Source organism: Moschus berezovskii, chromosome 1 (genome assembly GCF_049115385.1).
Source record: "Moschus berezovskii isolate FMDL1 chromosome 1, NW_MosBer_1.0, whole genome shotgun sequence".
Taxonomy (NCBI): domain Eukaryota; kingdom Metazoa; phylum Chordata; class Mammalia; order Artiodactyla; family Moschidae; genus Moschus; species Moschus berezovskii.
In genome coordinates this window covers 145,522,345-145,545,531 of record NC_142460.1, presented here as the reverse complement: position 1 = coordinate 145,545,531, position 23,187 = coordinate 145,522,345, and the positions used below count along the sequence as shown (strand labels likewise).

The following is a 23,187-nucleotide window of genomic DNA, read 5'->3' as shown; positions in this document are numbered from 1 at the left end:
ACATAACTGAAAATGCAATGCGACATCACAGCCCCTACTGCCTCCATTGGCAGTACAAGAAGATGATGGGAGGACTCACTGGGGCTGATGTCTAGACATAAGAACTTTTTACAATGTCATCCATCCAAGATTCCCTTTCATAACAAAGTTTTACACTAACAAGAAATTGCTGAGAGTAGAATACAAACTGCAGAAGACAGGAAGATCTAGGTTAAAGAAAGAGAAGTTCAGGTAAAGGTTGAAGAGGTGTAAAGAGAGGGTAAATCTCAAAAAGAACCAAGAAACCATATTCCTAACGTTACACAATCAAAACAGAAGGGAAATTCCTAGAATTATACCCTCCTATTAGAATTTCTTAAAATGATTCTGAAGATAAAGCCTGGACATGACTCAACTTCAGGAAAAAGGGAATGGCACTGAATAGGAGTTTCTTGATATTTTGTGGCTTCTTATTTGAGGTCTGGCCCCAGTAAGTGCTATACAAGGTTGTGAAGACTTTGTTAATAAAAGTTCCTATTTAAGGAGGTAGGAGAAATTGTGGAAGAAATAATAAAAGATTAGAGGAAAAAAATTAAACAGGAAATGGATCAAAAAAGAGAAAACAAAACCAAAAGCAAAGTTCCTTAAGCTAAACATGAAAAAAGAAAGAAAACACAAATCACTGCTGTTTGAAATGAAAAGGGATCTATTACTACATAATCTACAAGCTTAAAAGGAAAGTAAAGACTATATTAACAACTTTATGCCAATTAAAATTCAACAGCTTCTATAGACAAATCCTTTGAAAGAAACAAATTACAAAAATGAACTTAAGCAGAAAAAGAAAACCTGATTATCTCTATATGTTAGAAAAGTTTTGAATATAAGTCTAAAATCCTTCACACAGCCACCGTTATGGACTGAAATAGTTTCACTAAAGACACCACCCTTATGGCAGAAAGTGAAGAGGAACTGAAGAACCTCTCAATGAAAGTGAAAGAGGAGAGTGAAAAAGTCGGCTTAAAGCTCAGCATTCAGAAAACTAAGATCATGGCATCCGGTCCCATCACTTCATGGCAAATAGATGGGGAAACAGTGGCTGACTTTATTTTTCGGGCTCCAAAATCACTGCAGATGGTGACTGCAGTCATGAAATTCAAAGACGCTTACTCCTTGGAAGGAAAGTCATGACCAACCTAGACAGCATATTAAAGAGCAGAGACTTTACTTTGCCAACAAAGGTACATCTAGTCAAAGCTATGGTTTTTCCAGTAGTCATGTATGGATGTGAGAGTTGGACTGTGAAGAAAGCTGATTGCTGAAGAATTAATGCTTTTGAACTGTGGTATTGGAGAAGACTCTTGAGAGTCCCTTGGACTGCAAGGAGATCCAACCAGTCCATCCCAAAGGAGATAGTCCTGGGTGTTCATTGGAAGGACTGATGTTGAAGCTGAAACTCCAATATTTCGGCCACCTGATGGGAAGAGCTGACTCATTTGAAAAGACCCTGATGCTGGGAGGGATTGAGGGCAGGAGGAGAAGGGGACGACAGAGGGTGAGATAGTTGGATGGCATCACCGACTCAATGGACTGAGTTTGGGTGGACTCTGGGAGTTGGTGATGGATAGGGAGGCCTGGCATGCTGTGGTTCATGGGGTCTCAAAGAGTCAGACACAACTGAGCAACTGAACTGAACTGAAAGAACATAATAAAATATTTAAATAAGATAATAATACAAATCCTAAACAAGCTCTTTCAGAAAAGTAAAGGAATATTTCCAACTTTCTTTATGAAACCAACATTATCCTGATTCCGAAGCCACACAAAAACTTAAAGGAATAATACAGATATATATATCATATACATTAACACAAACTATTAGCAAAGTGAATACAGAAATATATGAAAAGAATAACAAATGTGTACAAGTGGAATTTACCTCAAAAATGTAAAGTTGATTTAACATTTAAAAAGATCATTTGATGCAGTTTACATAGTCACAGATTAAAAGAGAAAATTTATGTATTCAAATGAGCAGATTTGGAAAAATATTTAACAAAATACAAAATTTATTTATGATATAAACTCAGAAGACTAGAAATAAATGAAAGCTTCCTCAACTTAAGAAAGTATATGAAACAAAGTTTTTTATATGTAAAAAAAATCTACAGAAGAATGTCATACTTAAAGATTAGATCTTAAAAATCAGTACAAAAGGCAAGACTATCCTTTCTTACTTAATTTCAATATTATAATAATATTCTTAACTAGAAAGCTGACAATAAATAAATGTGACATTTATACATATACACATATAAGTAAAAAGCATACAGATAAGGAAAGCAGAAGTAAAACTTTATTTTCTTATTATGTAGTTGGAGAAAACCTTAAGGAATATATAAATTCCTGATAGAATTCATAAGTGATTTTTGACTGTCAAAGGGTAAGGGATCAACAATCAAGGCTCAATTGTTTTTCTATATATGAGCAACACATATAAAATATTTAATTTGAATATATTTCTAATTGTATCTTCCTTGTAGCTCAGCTGGTAAAGAATCTGCCTGCAGTGTGGGAGACCTTACCCACTCCAGTATTCTGTCCTGGAGAAGTCCATGGACTTTATTGTCCATGGGCTTGCAAAGAGTTGGACACGACTGAGACTTTCACTTTCACTTAATTGTATCTAAAAACATGAAATACTTTCATTTAGTCCTAATAGGATATTTATAAACTACACACTGAAAATAACTGCCAGGAGTTATTAAAGAAGACCTAAATCTAGGAGAAATGTACCATAGTCATCAAGCAAAGATATTCTATTAGTAAAAAATCACTTCCTGAACTTCCCTTTTGGCATGGTGGATAAGAATTTGCCTGCCAAAGTAGGGGAGACTGGTTCAATCTCTTGTCCATGAAGACTCCACATGCTGTGGAGCAACTAAGCCCATGTGCCACAACTACTGAGCCTGCATGCTGCAACTACTGAAACCCATGAGTCTAGAGCCTGTGCTATGCAACAAGAGAAGCCACTGCAATGAGATGCCCATGCACCACAACTAAAGAGTAGTCCTTGCTCTACACAACTAGAGAAAGCCCACACACAGGAACTAAGATCCAGCACAACCAAAAATAAAAATAAATAAGTAAAAGAAATCATGCTCAGTGGCTCAATTTTGTCCAACTCTTTGCGACCCCATGGACTGTAACCCTCCAGGCTCCCCTGTTCATGGAATTTTCCAAGCAAGAATATTGGAGTGGGTTGCAATTTCCTACTCCAGGGTATCTTCCTGACCCAGGGATTGAACCCGTGCTTCCTATGCCTCCTTCATCCTTTACCATTGAGCTCACCTGGGGAGCCAAATAAAAGAAACCACTATTTCCAAAATTAGCAAATAGGTTCAGTGCCATCCAAATCACTATCTTGGCATGAATTTTCAAGTAATATAAAATATTCTTTTGAAGCTTAAATGAAAATGCAAAGTACTTAACAGAATCAAACAATTTTAAAACAGCAAACCAAAATTAGAATGCTCATACTGGCTAGTATTAAGACTTTAAGGCTAGGTAGTCAGTACAATGTAATATTGACATAAGGGTACATATCTATATATAGCTATATGTATAGATCAGTGTAAACCCTGGGAGATAGTGAAGGACAAAGAAGCCTGGAATGCTGCAGTTCATGGGGTCACAAAGAATTAAACACAACTTAGTGACTAAACAACAACAAATCAGTGGAACAGTGGAAGACAGCAGATTCCAGAAATAGGTAAACACATATATTGACCTCTGGGACAATGTTAAATGCTCCAACATTCGAATCATAGGAATCTCAGAAGAAGAAGACAAAAAGAAAGACCATGAAAGAATACTTGAGGAGATAATAGTTGAAAACTTCCCTAAAATAGGGAAAGAAATAATCACCCAAGTCCAAGAAACCCAGAGAGTCCCCAACAGGATAAACCCAAGGCGAAATACTCCTAGACACATATTAATCAAATTAACAAAGATCAAACACAAAGAACAAATATTAAAAGCAGCAAGGAAAAACAGCAAATAACACACAAGGGGATTCCCATAAGGATAACAGCTGATCTTTCAACAGAAACTCTTCAGGCCAGGAGGGAATGGCAAGACATACTTAAAGTGATGAAAGAAAATAAACTACAGCCCAGACTACTGTACCCAGCAAGGATCTCATTCAAATATGAAGGAGAAATCAAAAGCTTTACAGACAAGCAAAAGCTGAGAGAATTCAGCATTACCAAACCAGCTCTCCAACAAATGCTAAAGGATCTTTTCTAGACAGGAAACACAGAAAGGGTGTATAAACTCGAACCCAAAGCAATAAAGAAAATGGCTACGGGATCGTACTTATCAATAATTACCTTAAACGTAAATGGGTTAAATGCCCCAACCAAAAGACAAAGGCTGGCTGAATGGATACAAAAACAAGACCCCCATATATGTTGTCTGCAAGAGACCCACCTCAAAACGAGGGACACATACAGACTGAAAGTGAAGGGCTGGAAAAAGATATTCCATGCAAATAGAGACCAAAAGAAAGCAGGAGTAGCAATACTCATATCAGATAAAATAGACTTTAAAACAAAGGCTGTGAAAAGAGACAAAGAAGGAAACTACATAATGATCAAAGGATCAATCCAAGATGAAGATATAACAATTATAAATATTTATGCACCCAACATAGGAGCACCACAATATGTAAGACAATTACTAACAAGTATGAAAGGGGAAATTAACAATAATGCAATAATAGTGGGAGATTTTAATACCCCACTTACATCTATGGATAGATCAACTAAACAGAAAATTAACAAGGAAACACAATCTTTAAATGATACAATAGACCAGTTAGACCTAATAGATATCTATAGGACATTTCACCCCAAAACAATGAATTTCACCTTTTTCTCAAGTGCACATGGAACCTTTTCCAGGATAGATCACATCCTGGGCCATAAATCTAGCCTTGGTAAATTCAAAAAAGTTGAAATCATTCCATGCATCTTTTCTGACCACAATGCAGTAAAATTAGATCTCAATTATGGGAGAAAAACTATTAAACATGCCAACATATGGAGGCTGAACAACACGCTGCTGAACAACGAACAAATCATAGAAGAAATCAAAAGAGAAATCAAAATATGCATAGAAATGAATGAAAATGAAAACACAACAACCCAAAACCTCTGGGACACTGTAAAAGCAGTGCTAAGGGGGAAGTTCATAGCAATACAGGCACACCTCAAGAAACAAGAAAAAAGTCAACTAAATAACCTAACTCTACATCTAAAGCAACTAGAAAAGGAAGAAATGAAGAACCCCAGGGTCAGTAGAAGGAAAGAAATCGTAAAAATTAGGGCAGAGATAAATGCAAAAGAAACAAAAGAGACTATAGCAAAAATCAACAAAGCCAAAAGCTGGTTCTTTGAGAAGGTAAATAAAATTGACAAACCACTAGCCAGACTTATCAAGAAACAAAGGGAGAAGAACCAAATCAATAAAATTAGAAATGAAAATGGAGAGATCACAACTGACAACACAGAAATACAAAGGATTATTAGAGAATACTATCAGGAATTATATGGCAATAAAATGAATAACCTGGAAGAAATGGACAAATTCCTAGAAAAATACAACTTTCCAAAACTGAACCAGGAAGAAATAGAAAATCTGAATAGACCCATCACAAGCACGGAAATTGAAACTGTAATCAAAAATCTCCCAGCAAACAAAAGCCCAGGTCCAGACAGCTTCACAACTGAATTCTACCAAAGATTTAGAGAAGAGCTAACACCTATTCTACTCAAACTCTTCCAGAAAATTGCTGAGGAAGGGAAACTTCCAAACTCATTCTATGAGGCCACCATCACCCTAATCCCAAAACCTGGTAAAGACCCCACCAGAAAAGAAAACTACAGGCCAATATCACTGATGAACATAGATGCAAAAATCCTTAACAAAATTCTAGCAATCAGAATCCAACAGCATATTAAGAAGATCATACATCATGACCAAGTGGGCTTTATCCCAGGAATGCAAGGATTCTTCAATATCCACAAATCAGTCAACGTAATACACCACATTAACAAACTGAAAAATAAAAATCATATGATTATCTCAATAGATGCAGAGAAAGCCTTCAACAAAATTCAACATCCATTTATGATAAAAACCCTCCAGAAAGTGGGAATAGAAGGGACATACCTCAACATAATAAAAGCTATATATGACAAACCCACAGCAAACATTATCCTCAATGGTGAAAAACTGAAAGCATTTCCCCTAAAGTCAGGAACAAGACAAGGGTGCCCACTCTCACCACTACTATTCAACATAGTTCTGGAAGTTTTGGCTACAGCAATCAGAGCAGAAAAAGACATAAAAGGAATACAAATTGGAAAAGAAGAAGTAAAACATTCACTGTTCGCTGATGACATGATCCTCTACACAGAAAACCCTAGAGACTCTACCAGAAAACTACTAGAGCTAATCAATGATTACAGTAATGTTGCAGGATATAAAATCAACACACAGAAATCCCTTGCATTCCTATACACTAATAATGAGAAAATAGAAAGAGAAATTAAGGAAACTATTCCATTCACTGTTGCAACGAAAAGAATTAAATACTTAGGAATATATCTACCTAAGGAAACAAAAGACTTGTACATAGAAAACTATAAAACACTACTGAAAGCAATCAAAGAGGACACTAATAGATGGAGAAATATACCATGTTCATGGATTGGAAGAATAAATATTGTAAAAATGAGTATACTACCCAAAATAATTTATACATTAAATGCAATCCCTATCAAGCTACCAAAGATATTTTTCACAGAACTAGAACAAATAATCTCACAATTTGTATGGAAATACAAAAAACCTCGAATAGCCAAAGCAATCTTGAGGAAGAAAAATGGAACTGGGGGAATTAACCTGCCGGACTTCAGGCTCTACTACAAAGCCACAGTCATCAAGACAGTATGGTACTGGCATAAAGACAGAAATATAGATCAATGGAACAAAATAGAAAGCCCAGAGATAAATCCATGCATCTATGGACACCTCATCTTTGACAAAGGAGGCAAGAATATAAAATGGAGAAAAGACAGTCTCTTTAACAAGTGGTGCTGGGAAAACTGGTCAGCCACTTGTAAAAGAATGAAACTAGAACACTTCCTAACACCATACACCAAAATAAACTCAAAATGGATTAGAGAGCTAAATGTAAGACCAGAAACTATAAAACTCCTAGAGGAGAACGTAGGCAAAACACTCTCCGACATAAATCACAGCAGGATCCTCCATGACCCACCTCCCAGAATATTGGAAATAAAAGCAAAAATAAACAAATGGGACCTAATTAAAATCAAAAGCTTCTGCACAGCAACGGAAACTATAAGTAAGGTGAAAAGACAGCCTTCAGAATGGGAGAAAATAATAGCAAATGAAGCAACTGATAAAGGATTAATCTCCAAAATATACAAGCAGCTCCTGCAGCTCAATTCCAGAAAAATAAATGACCCAATCAAAAAATGGGCCAAAGAACTAAACAGACATTTCTCCAAAGAAGACATAAAGATGGCTAACAAACACATGAAAAAATGCTCAACATCCCTCACAATCAGAGAGATGCAAATCAAAACCACAATGAGATACCATTTCACACCAGTCAGAATGGCTGCTATCCAAAAGTCTACATGCAATAAATGCTGGAGAGTATGTGGAGAGAAAGGAACCCTCTTACACTGTTGGTGGGAATGCAAACTAGTACAGCCACTATGGAGAACAGCATGGAGATTCCTCAAAAAATTGGAAATAGAACTGCCATATGATCCAGCAATCGCACTCCTGGGCATACACACCGAGGAAACCAGAATTGAAAGAAACACGTGTACTCCAATGTTCATTGCAGCACTGTTTATAATAGCCAGGACATGGAAGCAACCTAGATGTCCATCTCCAGACGAATGGATAAGAAAGCTTTGGTACATATACACAATGGAGTATTATTCAGCCATTAAAAAGAATACATTAGAATCAGTTCTAATGAGGTGGATGAAACTGGAGCCTATTATACAGAGTGAAGTAAGCCAGAAAGAAAAACACCAATACAGTATACTAACACATATATATGGAATTTAGAAAGATGCAAATGATAACCCTGTATACGAGACAGCAAAAGAGACACAGATGTATAGAACAGTCTTTGGGACTCTATGGGAGAGGGTGAGGGTGGGATGATTTGGGAGAATGGCACTGAAACACGTATGTTGTCATATGTGAAACGAATCACTAGTTCAGGGTCAATGCATGTTATAGGATGCTCGGGGCTGGCATGTGGGGATGACCCAGAGGGAGGATAAAGGGAGGAGGGAGGTGGGAGGGGGGTTCAGGAGGGGGAACTTATGTAAACCCGGGGCAAATTCATATCAATGTATGGCAAAACCAACCAATATAATATTGTAAAATAATTTGCCTCCAATAAAAAATAAATTAATAATAAAAAAAAAGGACAATTCTGTGGTAAGAGTAGTAAGAGTAGCCTTTTTTCAAAACACGGTGTTCAAACAGTTCAGTTCAGTTCAGTCGCTCAGTTGTGTCTGACTCTTTGCGACCCCATAAATCGCAGCACGCAAGGCCTCCCTGTCCTTCACCAACTCCCGGAGTTTACTCAAACTCATGACCATTGAGTCGGTGATGCCAGCCAGCCATCTCATTCTCTGTCTTCCCCTTCTCCTCCTGTCCCCAGTGCCTCCCAGCATCAGAATCTTTTCCAGTGAGTCAACACATCCCATGAGGTGGCCAAAGTATTGGAGTTTCAGCTTTAGCATCAGTCCTTCCAATGAACACCCAGGACTGATCTCCTTTAGAATGGACTGGTTGGATCTCCTTGCAGTCCAAGGGATTCGCAAGAGTATTCTCCAACACCACAGTTCAAAAGCATCAATTCTTCGACGCTCAGCTTTCTTCACAGTCCAACTCTCACATCCATACATGACCACAGGAAAAACCATAGCCTTGACTAGACGGACCTTTATTGGCAAAGTAATATCTCTGCTCTTTAATATGCAATCTAGGTTGGTCATAACTTTCTTTCCAAGGAGTAAGTGTCTTTTAATTTTATTGCTGCAGTTGGCATCTGCAGTGATTTTGGAGCCCAAAAAAATAAAATCTGACACTGTTTCCCCATCTATTTCCCATGAAGTGATGGGACCAGATGCCATGATCTTAGTTTTCTGAATGTTGAGCTTTAAGGCAACTTTTTCACTCTCCTCTTTCACTTTCATCAAGAGGATTTTGAGTTCCTCTTCACTTTCTGCCATCAGGGTGGTGGCATCTGCATATCTGAGGTTATTGATATTTCTCCCAGCAATCCTGATTCCGGCTTGTGCTTCTTCCAGCCCAGCGTTCCTCATGATGTACTCTGCATATAAGTTAAATAAGCAGGGTGACAATATACAGCCTTGATGTACTCCTTTTCCTATTTGGAAGCAGTCTGTTGTTCCAGGTCCAGTTCTAACTGCTGCTTCCTGAGCTGCATACAGGTTTCTCAAGAGGCAGGTCAGGTGGTCTGGTATTCCCATCTCTTTCAGAATTTTCCACAGTTTATTGTGATCCACACAGTCAAAGGCTTTGGCATAGTCAATAAAGCAGAAATAGATGTTTTTCTGGAACTCTCTTGCTTTTTCCATGATCCAGCAGATGTTGGCGATTTGATCTCTGGTTCCTCTGCCTTTTCTAAAACCAGCTTGAACATCTGAAGTTCATGGTTCACATATTGCTGAAGCCTGGCTTGGAGAATTTTGAACATGACTTTACTAGCGTGTGAGGTGAGTGCAATTGTGTGGTAGTTGGAGCATTCTTTGGAATTGCCTCTCTTTGGAATTGGAATGAAAACTGACCTTTTCCAGTCCTGTGGCCACTGCTGAGTTTTCCAAATTTGCTGGCATATTGAGTGCAGCACTTTCACAGCGTCATCTTTCAGGATTTGAAATAGCTCAACTGGAATTCCATCACCTCCACTAGCTTTGTTTGTAGTGATGCTTTCTAAGGCCCACTTGACTTCACATTCCAAGATGTCTGGCTCTAGGTGAGTGATCACACCATCGTGGTTATTTGGGTCATGAAGATCTTTTTTGTACAATTCTTCTGTGTATTCTTGCCATCTCTTTATAATATCTTCAGCTTCTGTTAGGTCCATACCATTTCTGTCCTTTGTCGAGCCCATCTTTCGATGAAATGTTCCCTTGGTATCTCTAATTTTCTTGAAGAGATCTCTCGTCTTTCCCATTCTGTTGTTTTCCTCTATTTCTTTGCACTGAATGCTGAGGAAGGCTTTCTTATCTCTCCTTGCTATTCTTTGGAACTCTGCATTCCAATGCTTATATCTTTCCTTTTCTCCTTTGCTTTTCACTTCTCTTCTTTTCACAGCTATTTGTAAGGTCTCCCCAGAGAGCCACTTTGCTTTTTTGCATTCTTTTCCATGGGAATGGTCTTGATCTCTGTCTCCTGTACAATGTCACGAACCTGCGTCCATGGTTCATCAGGCACTCTGTCTATCAGATCTAGTCCCTTAAATCTATTTCTCACTTCCACTGTATAATCATAAGGGATTTGATTTAGGTCATATCTGAATGGTCTAGTGGTTTTCCCTACTTTCTTCAATTTAAGTCTGAATTTGATCTGAACCACAGTCAGCTCCCGGTCTTGTTTTTGCTGACTTCTCCATCATAAGAGCCTCTCCATCTTTGGCTGCAAAGAATATAATCAATCTGATTTCGGTGTTCAAACAACTGGAGATTAAAAAAAAAAAAGAATCTCAGCTCTTCCCTCACAGGTACAAAAAGTCAACTTCAAATAGAATTAGACCTAAATATATAATTTCTGGAAGAAATATAAGACAGTCTTTGCTATTTTGTGATAGCAAAAATTTTTTTAGGTAAGTTCTGAAAGGCATGGACCATAAAAGAATATACATGATAAATTAGATTTCATCAAAATTGAAACCCTCCTTTTTCCCAAGGGTGATGAAAAGTCAAGCCATAATCCTGGGCACAATATTGGCAATACACACATCTGAGAAAAGGCTTGTATTCAGACTATCTAAAGAATGCTTATAATTCAGTAAGATGAATTGGCTTATTTTAGGAAGGGCAAAAAATTTAAACGCTATATAAAGATACTCAGTAGCTAATAAATACAGTAAAATGCAATATGGGGAATAGTATAGAGGTGCCTAAAGAGAGCTACCCAGGACCTTGCAGTTCCACTCCTGGGCATACATCTGGGTTTAAACATCCAAAAGGATACATGCACCCCAGTGTTCATTGTAGCACTCTTTACAATAGCAAAGACATGGAAGCAACCTAAATGCCCATAGACAGGGGAATGGATAAAGAAGATGTGGTACATATATGCAAAGGAATATTGCTCAGTCATTAAAAAGAATGAAATAATGCCATTTGCAGCAACATGCACGAACCTAGAAAGTGTCATATTGAGTGAAGTCAGACAGAGAAGGAGAAATATCTTCTGACACTCCTTATATGTAGAATCTAAAAAGAAATAATATAAATGAACTTACAAAACAGAAAGAGACTCACAGACTTAGAAAATGACTTACAGTTGCCAGGTGGAAGGGATAGTTAGCATTTTGGGAAGATCATGTATACACTGCTGCTGCTGCTGCTAAGTCGCTTCAGTCGTGTCCGACTCTGTGGGACCCCATAGACAGCAGCCCACCAGGCTCCTCTGTCCCAGGGATTTTCCAGGCAAGAATATTGGAGCAGGTTGCCATTTCTTCCTCCAATCCATACATGCATGCTCAATTGCTTCAGTTGTGTCCGACTCTGTGCAACCCTATGGACAGCAGCCCACCAGGCTCCTCTGTCCATGAAATTCTCTAGACAAGAATACTGGAGTGGGTTGCCATTTCCTTCTCCACATGTACACACTACACACTGCTATATTTTAAATGGGTAACCAACAAGGGCCTATATAGCACATGAAATTCTGCTCAATGTTATATGCCAGCCTGGATGGGAGAGAGGTTTAGGAGAGAATAGATACATGTATATAAATGGCTGAGTCCCTTCACTGTTTACCTTAAACTACCACAACATTGTTAACCATCTATACCCCAATACAAATTAAGATGTTTAAAGTTTGGAAAAAGTCACAATGATATTTTACAATAGAAAACTAAAAATCAAAATTTCTTTTAACTTTCATTGTCGGAAAAATATTTACAGTGTTACATATGAGTCTTATTCTGAAAGTAGGAGATATTATATAATTCTCTCTCTGAAATATTTTATCCCAGACTATTCTTTGTCTCAATGTTTTAATTTTAACATACTGCCCAGTGTTGAGGCCTTTTTGAAGGAACTCAAATACATTCGAATCACATTGTAGAAATAATATTTACTGACCTTTTGTAGGCAGCAGTTACTCCAGCAACAGCTCCATCTTAGAGCTTTATGCAGAGTAATGACATCACATCCTACATTATCATAAATTGTCATGGTAAAAGGCCTTGAAGGTCCACAGAGGTGTCTGATGAAACAATTACTTTTCTCTTCTGCAAAGTAAAGTCGTTGTCCTTGATTATTCATGACATCATATGTTTTATTAGTTTCAAAAGGACTGAATTCTAAAGAATGAAATAAAATGGTGATTATGAATAATACTGATATGATTTGTATAAGCTGAATACCAAATTATGTTCAAATACAAATAAGTTGCATAATGTTGAGTAAGAAACCCCTTGGTTTTAAGCAATGTTCTTCACTACTTTCTTAGTTTCCCCATATATAAAAATAAAAGAGATGGTAGCTGTTCTCTGGTTCCTCCTTTTATGCTAAAATTCCATACATAGCATTTCATTTTTGAAGTTCAGAGAAATTAACCTGTAACTATAGGTTTTGAGTTACTTTAAAAAAATTGCTCCTCCCGTTTTCCTTCTTATCGGTCATAAAAATGACTTTATTAGTCTTCAATCTGGCTAATAGAAACCAAGCAAAAATATTTCACTTAAATTAGGGGAGACAGTGAGCACTCTCATATATTGTCCACATAAGATAATGAATTTACCTTTTTTTTGCAAGAAAATGGAAATATTATCTTTTGTCCTAATAATCTTACTCCTATGATCACACAAAAATTTCTAAAATTTTAAAAATTGCTCTCTCTGCCAAATATTCACTACTACACAACTTAGAAAACATATAATGGAAGCAAAGTAAATTTTTAACAACAAAAGGTAATATGTATTATCCCTTCTTGAGAATTATTGGGTAACTATTTAAAATGCTTCCCTGGAGAAGGAAATGGCAGCCCACTCCAGTACTATTGCCTGGAAAATTCCATGGATTGAGGAGCCTGATAGGCTACAGTCCATGGGGTCGCAAAGAGTTGGACACGACTGAGCGACTTCACTTTCAACTTTCAACTTCTTTCTTTAAAATGCTGGGTTTCACCATGCTAATGGTAAAACAATAATATTTAATAGATATACACTCAGAAAAGAAAAAGAAACTCCAAACACAATACTAAAGGTAGTCATCAAATCACAAGAGAACATAAGAGAAAATGAAGAAAAAGATCTACAAATCCAAGACAGTTAAAAGAATGTCATTAGGAACATATTCATCAATGATTGCCTTAAGTGTAGTGGACTGAATGCTCCAACCAAAAGACCTAGGCTGGCAAATGGATACAAAACCAGAAGGATTCATATATTTTCTACCTAAAAATGACTCCCTTCAGATGTAGAGACACATACAGATTGAAAGTGAGGGGATGGAAAAAGATATTTCACACAAATAGAAATCAAAGGAATACTGAAATAGCAATCAATACTTATATCAGACAAAATAGACTTTAAAATAAACACTGTTAGAAGAGACAAAGAAGGATGACGCGTAATAATCAAGGGATCAATTCAAGAAGAAAATAATGTAAATATGTATGCATCCAATATAGAAGTACCTCAATATATAAGGCAAATATTAACAGACATAAAAGGAGAAATGAACAGTCACAACATAATAATTTGGGGGACTTTAGCATCCCACTTACATCAATGAACAGATCATCCAGATAGAAAACTCAGTAAAAAACAGGCCTTAAATGACACACTAGACCAGACAGATTTAACTGAGCATTCTGCTCAAAAGCAACAGAATACACATTCTTTTCAAGAGCACATGGATCATTATCCAGGGTAAATCACAAGATGGGCCACAAGGCAAGGCTTCATAAATTTAAGAAAATTGAAATCATATGAAGCATCTTTTCTTTCCACAACAATATGAGGCTAGAGATCAACTACAAGGAAAAAAAAAAAAATGCAAGCAAGACAAGCCCATGGAGGCTAAATGATATGCTACTAAACATTCAATGGATTATTGAAGAAATCAAAGAGGAAATTTTAAAAATACCTAGAGATAAATGAAAGCACAACAATTCAAATCTATGGGATGCAACAAAAGTATTTCTGAGAGCCCAGTTTATAACTTTAAAATCTTACCTAAGGAAATGAGAAAGGTCTCAAATAAAAAACCTAACATTATGCCTAAAGCAACTAGAGAAAGAATAACAAACAAAACCCAAAGTTAGTATAAGGAAAGGAATCATAAATATAAAAGCAGAAATAGAAGAGATTGAAAAGCAACAGAAAAAAATCAATGAAACTAAAAACTGTTCTTAAAAAAGATAAAATTGGTAAGCATTTAACCCGACTCATCCAAAAAAAAGGCCCAAATAGGTAAAACAGAAATGAATAAGAAGTTACAGCCTAAACCACCGAAATACAAAGGATTAGAAAAGACTAGTATAAGCAAATATATGCCAATAAGATGGATACTGTAGGAGAAATGGACAAATTCTGAGAAAGGTACAATCTCTCAGACTGAACCAAGAAGAAATAGAAAATATTGAATCAGTAATTTAAAAACTCCTAACAAACAAAATTCAGGACCAGATGGCTTCACAGGTGAATTCTACCAAACATTTAGAGAAGATTTAACTAATTCTGAAATTAATCCAAAAAACCTCAGAGAAACAAACACTTTTGAAATCACTCTCAACGGCCACAATCACCCTGATACCAGACAAAGATATCACACACACAAAAAAAGTTACAGGTATCACTGATGAATATAGATGCAAAATTATCAACAAAATACTAGCAAACTGATTCCAGCAATACATTAAGAGGATCATACACCATAATCATGTGGGTTTTACCCCAAGTTTGCAATGATTTTTCAATATCTGCAGCTTGTTAAATGTGATATACCACATTAATAAATTGAAAAATAAAACACAATCATCTCAATAAAGGAAGAAAATGCTTTTGATAAAATTAAATATCCATTTATTATAAAAATTCTTCAGAAAGTGGGCATAGAGGGAATATGAAAGTGAAAGTGTTAGTTGCTCAGTCGTGTCCAGCTCTTTGTCACCCTATGACTGTAGCCTGCCAGGCTCCTCTGTTCATGGAATTCCCAGGGCAGGAATACTGGAGTGGGTAGCTATTCCCTTCTCCAGGGATCTTCATGATCCAGAGATCTAACCTGGGTATCCTGCATTGCAGGCAGATTCTTTACCATATGAGGCACCAGGGATAAATGCCGTATGTGACAAATCCACAACTACCACCATATTCAGTGGTGAAGAGGTGAAAGCATTTCCTCTAAAATTAGGAACAAGACAAGAATGCACTCTCATCACTTTCGTTCAACATATTTATGAGGTCCTAGCCACAACAATCACAGAAGAAAAAGACGTAAAAGGAATCCAAACTGGAAAAGAAGAAGTAAAACTATCACTGTTTTCTGGAAACATGATGGGAAACATAGGGAAAATTCTAAGAAAGCCACCAGAAAATTATTAGAACTCACAATGAATTCGTTGAAGCTGCAGGATACAAAATTTATTTACAGAAATCTTTTGCATTTCTATATACTAACAAAAGACTAGAAAGAGAATTTAAGGAAATTATCCCATTTATTGTAGCATCAGAAAGAATAAAATACCTAGGCATATACCTACCTAAGGAGACAAAAGACCTGTACTCTGAAAATTAAGATGCTGATGAAGGGAATGAAGATGACACAAACAGACAAAAATATATACAGTGGTTTTGTATTGGAAGAATCAATATTATTAAAATGACCATACTACAAATTCAGTGCAATCCCTATCAAATACCAATGACATTTTTTTTCACACAAAACTAGAACAAAAAAAAATCTCAAAATTTGTATGAAAACAAAAATTACCTCGAATAACTAAAACAATTTTGAGAAAGAAGAATGGAGTTGGAGGAATCAAACTCCCTGATTTCAAACTATGCTGCAAAGCTATTGTATTCAAAGTAGTGTGGCACAAAAACAGACATATACATCAATGCAACAGGATGGAAAGCCCAGAAATAAACTGACACAATAAGTTAATCTATAACAAAGAAGGTAAGAATATACAATGGAAAAAAAGACAGTATTTTCAATAAATGACATTGATAAAACTGAACAGCTTCATGTAAAGGAATGAAATTAAAATATTCTCTAACACCATATACAAAAATAAACTCAAAATAGATTAAAGACCTAAATGTAAGATTGGATACTATAAAACTCCTAGAGGAAAACATAGGCCAAACCCTCTTTGACATAAATTGTAGCAAGAATTTTTTGGATCTGCCTTCTTCAACAGCTAAGGAAACCATAAGCAAAATGGAAAGATAACCTAAGGACTGGGAGAAAATATTTGCAAATGATGCCACTGACAAGGAATTAAATTTCCAAAATATATGAATGGCTTATACAGATAATGTCAAAAAGAACACAACTCAGTTAAAAAGAAGATCTAAATAATCATTTATTTGAAAAAGACCTACAGATGGCTAGTAGGCACATGAAAAGATGTTCAATATCACTAATTAATAGAGAAGTGCAAACAGAACTACAATGAGATATCATCTCACACCTGTTAGAATGGCAAACATTCAAACGTCTGTAAAAGATAAATCCTGGAGGAGGTGTGGAAAAGAGGAACCCTCTTACATTATTGGTCAGGGTGTAAATTGGTACAGCCACTATGGAGAAATTTATGTTGGTTCCTTACAAAGCTAAAAATAGAGTTACTGTATGATCTTGCAGTCCCACTCCTGGGCATATCTGTAGAGAACTCAGCATCACTAATTATTAGAGAGATGTAAATCAAAACCACAATGAAGAATCACCTTACACTAGTCAGAGTAGCCATCATCAGAAAGTCTACAATGACAAATGGAGAGGGTGTGGAGAAAAGGGAACTTTCCTAAACTGTTGGTGGAAATGTAAATTGGTAAAGCCACTTTAAGAACTCCTTAAAAAACTAAAACTAGCACCATATCATCCTGCAATGCCATTCCTGGACATATATTTGGAGAAAACTCTAATTTGAAAAGATACATGCAGCTTGATGTTCATAGCAGCACAATTTACAATAGCCACAACATGGAAGCAAACCTAAATGTTTATCAGTAGGTGATTGAAGATGATGTGGTGTATATATGCAACAGAAATACTACTCAGCTATAAAATGCCATTTGCTGTAACATGGATAGGCATAATTAAGTGAAGTTATTCAGATAAACACAAATAATATATCACTTGATATGATATCTGAATATGTAGAATCTAAAAAATGATACAAATAAACTTATTTACAAAACAGAAATAGATTCAAAGACATAGAAAATGAAATTATGGTTACCTAAATCGAAAGCAGGGCAGGGACGTGGGGAAGATAAACTAAGAGTTTGGAATTAACACATTTATACTACTATACATAAAACAGGAAAACAAGATCTTCCTGTATAGCACAGGGAACTATATTCAATATCTTGTAATAGCCTATAATGGAAAAGAATCTGAAATATATATACATATATATATATATATAATGTATAAGTGAATCACTTTGCTATACACTTGCAACTAATACAGCATTGAAAATTTAAAAATATTTTAAATGTTGGGTTTCAAGGTAAAAATAACAAAAACATCAAGTAAATACAAATACTTATTTCATGGACAATGAGTAAAAATGATTTCAAAAAGCCTCATCAAAGGAATATTTTTTAAAAGCCTTCAGAACAGCTTTATCAGTAGTTTTGCATAGATGCTTATCTTCTGCTTTCCTTAATTTTAAATGTTCTTTAGTGAGTATATGTATAATGAATATATGTTGCTCTAATATACATTTAACATTTTGTTTTAATATTAACCTTTGAAACTGTTAGTTACAGTATTTCCCCACTAATCATTAAAAAGTGAACATAAATTTATAAAAAATGAACATAATTATGTCTTCATATTGTACCAACATATTTGGAAGGTATTCATTTTGATTTAACATTCACAGATAGACTATAACTCAAAATTTATGAAAAAAACTTCTGACTTCCTTTTAAATTTCATTTCCTTTTATGATTAGAAATTACATAGGCATGGTACAAATTTAAAAATGCAAAGAACATAACATTTTAAAATAATTCTTCCTTCTAGGCTTATTCTATTTCTTCTCCTTTCTCCAATTTCACATGTATTCTTCTAGAGAAATCTTAAACACATGCAAAGACTAAATATATTTTATACACACACACACTCACAAACTACAATATGCACTACTTTGTGACAGATTTTTATACTTAGCAATGTATTTTGGTACTAAGTTGAGATAAAGGTAAACTGTTGAATTCTAAAGGACAGTTTAATTTCTCAGACTAAGGAGTGAAATTGGACTCCCCATTACTTTACTTGCATCCTGTTTCTATTAAGAACTCCTGAAAAATTTGAAATCATTGCTTCTCTCAAATACCTATCTTAAAGGAATTCAGGATGGGTGAATGTTTTCAGGAAATAGACCTGCTTTTAGTAAGACTAATGCAGACTAGAATTTTCAGTTATAACCTGGAGCCAATATCTTTCTGATTCCCTTCCCATGAGAAGACTATGATCATATTCATGTTTTCATCATCTCAAGATCTTCTATACAATCTCTGTATATTTCAAGGTTTAGTTTTCCTCAGACAAAAGAAGCACTTTAATTTATAGGGATTGGTAGATCTACAGCAAAACAAATTACATATTTAAGAATTAATATATCAGTGCATTTGGTACATACCTTCCAGAAGATCAAAACGTTGACACACGAATAAGTGATTTATCTATTACAGTAGAAAATAAATATATGTGGAATGGAGTAATCAAACTAAATTTAAAGCACATAACAATACTTATATACATTAATACTTACATTTAGGATATTTAAAGTAATTGATTCACTATCAACAGTTCTCATTATTTTCTATCAAATATCATATAAGAGTCTAAGTATGAAGTTTTAATATTTTTTTACCATAGAAAAAGGAAATGACAAAATATTATCAGATAATCTATCAAATGTATTCTCTTTGCTCTATTGTTAATGTCTCAACATTCTTATTCACAAAAATTCTTAAATAATTTTATTAAATATATTTTTGAAATTCAGAGAGAAATATCTGTATTGTAATTTAAAGTGGAAAGTTTATTGTAGTTTTTGCCCATATTAAATAATGACATTAGATTTATATTAGTGTTTGCAACAAATTTACAATTAAGCACTGAAAATGTAAATAACCTTTTTAAGAAGGAACATGCATACTGTTTCACTTTTAAAGAGTTAAAAAATAAGATATAGCCAGTAATTAGTAATGTGAAATGCCAAAGTTTATTCTTCAGAGACAGCACTATAGGAAATTAAATCAGAATTTATGTCACAAAGATAGTAATTCTGTGTCATTAAATTTGGTGGAGAATAGATATTTTTCTAATATTAGTGTTAATATTTTACATTTGTAAACCGGTCTTCTACTATCTAAGCATTAGATGAACTGAAGAGTCCTTAAGTCATTTTTACTTACATTCCCAAAATCCAGGTTCCTGTTTTAAAAGTAGGTATTTATTTGTAAATAAGTTTCCCAGATAATAAATTTATAAAAAACAATGTTTTACCATAGATGGGCCTTAAAAGACATTGTCTGAACTATTAGGGTCTGCTTATAAGCAGATTCTTTTGAGTAACTAAATAGTCAGCATACAGTTCTTGGTTCTACATCTGCAGGTTCAGCTAACCTCTGACCATGCCCTGTTTACGATCCACAGTTGGTTGTATCTGTGGACACCAAACCACATATCCAGAGAGTGGGCTTTGGGACTTGAGAACCCTGTGATTTTGTATCTGCCAGGCTGGTCCTGAAACCAATCCCCCATGGATGCCAAGGGATGTGCTCAGTCACTCAGTCATGTCCAACTATTTGCAACCCCATGGACTGTAGCCTGTCGGGACCCTCTGTCCATGGGATTTTCCAGGCAAGAATACTGGAGTGGATTGCCATTTCTTTCTCCAAAGAAAAAGACTGTATATAAATTATGTTTACTACCTCAATCAGAAACTAAAATTAAACAAATGTAAAATTTTTGAAGTTACAAGTGTAGTATTTTAATCTATAGTAAAAATATTTTCCAGTAACAAATAATATTTTTGAAACTATCTAACTTCATATTATTTTCCATCAACTAAATTAAGAAACACATTATCATACCTGAGTCAAATATTCCAGTCCAGGTGGACAGTTGGCTGTTGATCCTGGTGTTTGCATCCAGTGTGTCCTGGGTTGTATATTACAAAAAGCCATAATCTAGATTATATAAATACTCAAGACTGTGACAGATTGGAGAGATGTCTCCTTTTGTCTTCAAAATCTAACATTACAGAAATATTAACATGGTTAGAGATAGGAATCAACCTCAATTCAGGTTTAGTTTTTCTTAATTTAATGGTAAGCATTAAATTAAATGGTGAACATCATCCATATTTTATTTTTAAAGTGTTCTCAATTGAAATATTTATGGTTTTATTTACAGAGTCTCTCTTTCCAAAAAAAAAAAAAAAAAGGAACCTAACCTCAGGACTACAAGAAGTCCCCAGTTAATACAAGAGTAATAAATTGTAAATTGTTATACACATTCCTATGTGGCCTTGATCTATTTAAATAGCATTAAATCTTTAGGCTCAGAATCATTTGACAATGACTGGATAAACATTTCCCCTCCACTGTTGAGGGATATGTTATGGTGAACATGAAAACATTTCATCCTGCATAAAGACCAGATAAAATATTTAAAAATGAGGTTTGGAGTGCTATCTCTACTGCCATGATTCTAACAAACAGAACAAATGTATATGGAGTCAAAATTTTCTAATTCGCACTTATTAAATTCTCTCTATTCTCTGTATTTTCTTCAGTTTACATCAGGATTAAATTTATGAAATAAATTTACAAACCATGCTTCCAGCTCAAAGTTTAAAAAGATGATTCTAATAGTGATGATAAACACATTAAAAGTATTGAAGAATTTACTTACTTTGTTTTGGGGCAAATACATGTTTTACTTTCTGGTATTGATACATTAAAAAAAAACAAGACATCACAACATTAATGCAAGACATGACTATCAGTCATGAGAGAAAGGTATTTTGGAAAAATATTTATTACTGAAAACAAAAGTGAATTTTAAAAAATAGGCTGCAGTCTAAATGATTGGGGAGAACGGCATTGTAGCATGTATATTATCATAAGTGACCAGTCCAGGTTCGACGCATGATACAGGATGCCTGGGGCTGGTGCACGGGAATGACATGGAGGGAGGATATGGGGAGGAGGGAGGTGGGAGGGGGGTTCGGGAGGGAGAGCACATGTACACCCGGGGCGGATTCATGTCAATGTGTGGCAAAACCAACCAATATATTAATGTAAGGTAATTTGCCTCCAATAAAATAAATTAAAAAAAAAATAAAGAATCAGGCTATGAAATGAAGTTGAGGTCAAGAGAAGTGAAGAAAGGATCCTAAGAAAAGAGGATATTGCTAATTGAAGAACTATTTTCCTTCGTTTGTTCTTTCTTTTTCTTTTTTTTTAGTTTAATTGGGTCACATAGTAGCTATATGTTTAAAATTGGAGGTGTCTATAGGATATTTTCCAGAATGGCTAGTCCATTTTACATTCCCACTAACAAAATATGAGCATTCTCATTTCTCTGCATCCTTGTCAGCAATTTTATTCTCTGTCTTTTTGATTATAGCCTTTGTAATGGGTGTGAAGTTGTATCTCATTGTGGTATAATGTTCATGAGCAACTTTTCATGTGTTATTTACCACTTGTATATCTTCTTTGGATAATTCTCTCTTCAAATTCTTATGCATTTTTTGCTTATGTTATTGAATACTTGTATTTTTATTGTTGAACTGTGACAGTTTTTAAATCCCATTATAAAACATAAGATTTGCAAATATTTTCTCCCATTTTGTAGGTTGTCTTTAACTTTCTTGATGATGTCCACTAAGCACAAAAGTTTATAATTTTAGTGTAGTACAAAATTTTTGTTGTCATTTGCTTGTCCTATACTGTCATATTTAAGAGATCACTTTCTAATCCAAAATCAGAATGCTTTATTCCTCTGGTTTTTCTAATACTGTTTTAGCTCTTACATTTGGATCTTTCATCCCTTTAGATTTAAATTTTGTGTATACTGTGAGGTAGAAGTCCAATTTTTTCTTCTACATAGGAATATCTAGTGGTTCCAGCACTATTTGTTGAAGATATTTTTCCCAATTGAATTGTTTTGGCATCCTTTTGAAAATCAGTTAGCCATCAACCTGAGGGTGTTTTTCTGGACTCTCATTCTGTTCTGCTGATAGATATGCCCACCTTAAGTCAGTTCAGTTCAGTCAGTCGTTCAGTCGTGACCGACTCTTTGCGACTCCATGAACCACAGCACGTCAGGCCTCCCTGTCCATCACCAACTCCCGGAGTTCACTCAAACCCACCTCCATCGAGTCTGCGATGCCATCCAGCCATCTCATTCTGTCATCCCCTTCTCCTCCTGCCCCCAATCCCTCCCAGCATCAGAGTCTTTTCCAGTGAGTCAACTCTTCGCATGAGCTGGCCAAAGTATTGCAGTTTCAGCTTTAGCATCAGTCCTTCCAATGAACATCCAGGATTGATCTCCTTTAGAATGGACTGGTTGGATCTCCTTGCAGTCCAGGGGACTCTCAAGAGTCTTCTCCAGCACCACA

At 35.4% G+C, this 23,187-nt stretch overlaps 1 protein-coding gene across 1 annotated transcript in view; it reads right to left on the bottom strand.

The window, feature by feature from the left end:
• LOC129546827 (phospholipid scramblase 2-like) overlaps positions 1 to 20,746 on the bottom strand; it is a 37,163-nt gene extending 16,417 nt beyond the window's left edge. Inside the window, exons 1-3 of the mRNA XM_088844957.1 lie at positions 20,654 to 20,746; positions 19,192 to 19,234; positions 12,447 to 12,667 (exon numbers count right to left, since the gene is read on the bottom strand). Of these exons, the coding sequence (XP_088701083.1) occupies positions 12,447 to 12,667; positions 19,192 to 19,234; positions 20,654 to 20,746 (357 nt within the window). The remainder of the gene's footprint in view (positions 1 to 12,446; positions 12,668 to 19,191; positions 19,235 to 20,653) is intronic.
• Positions 20,747 to 23,187: the final 2,441 nt, after the last annotated feature.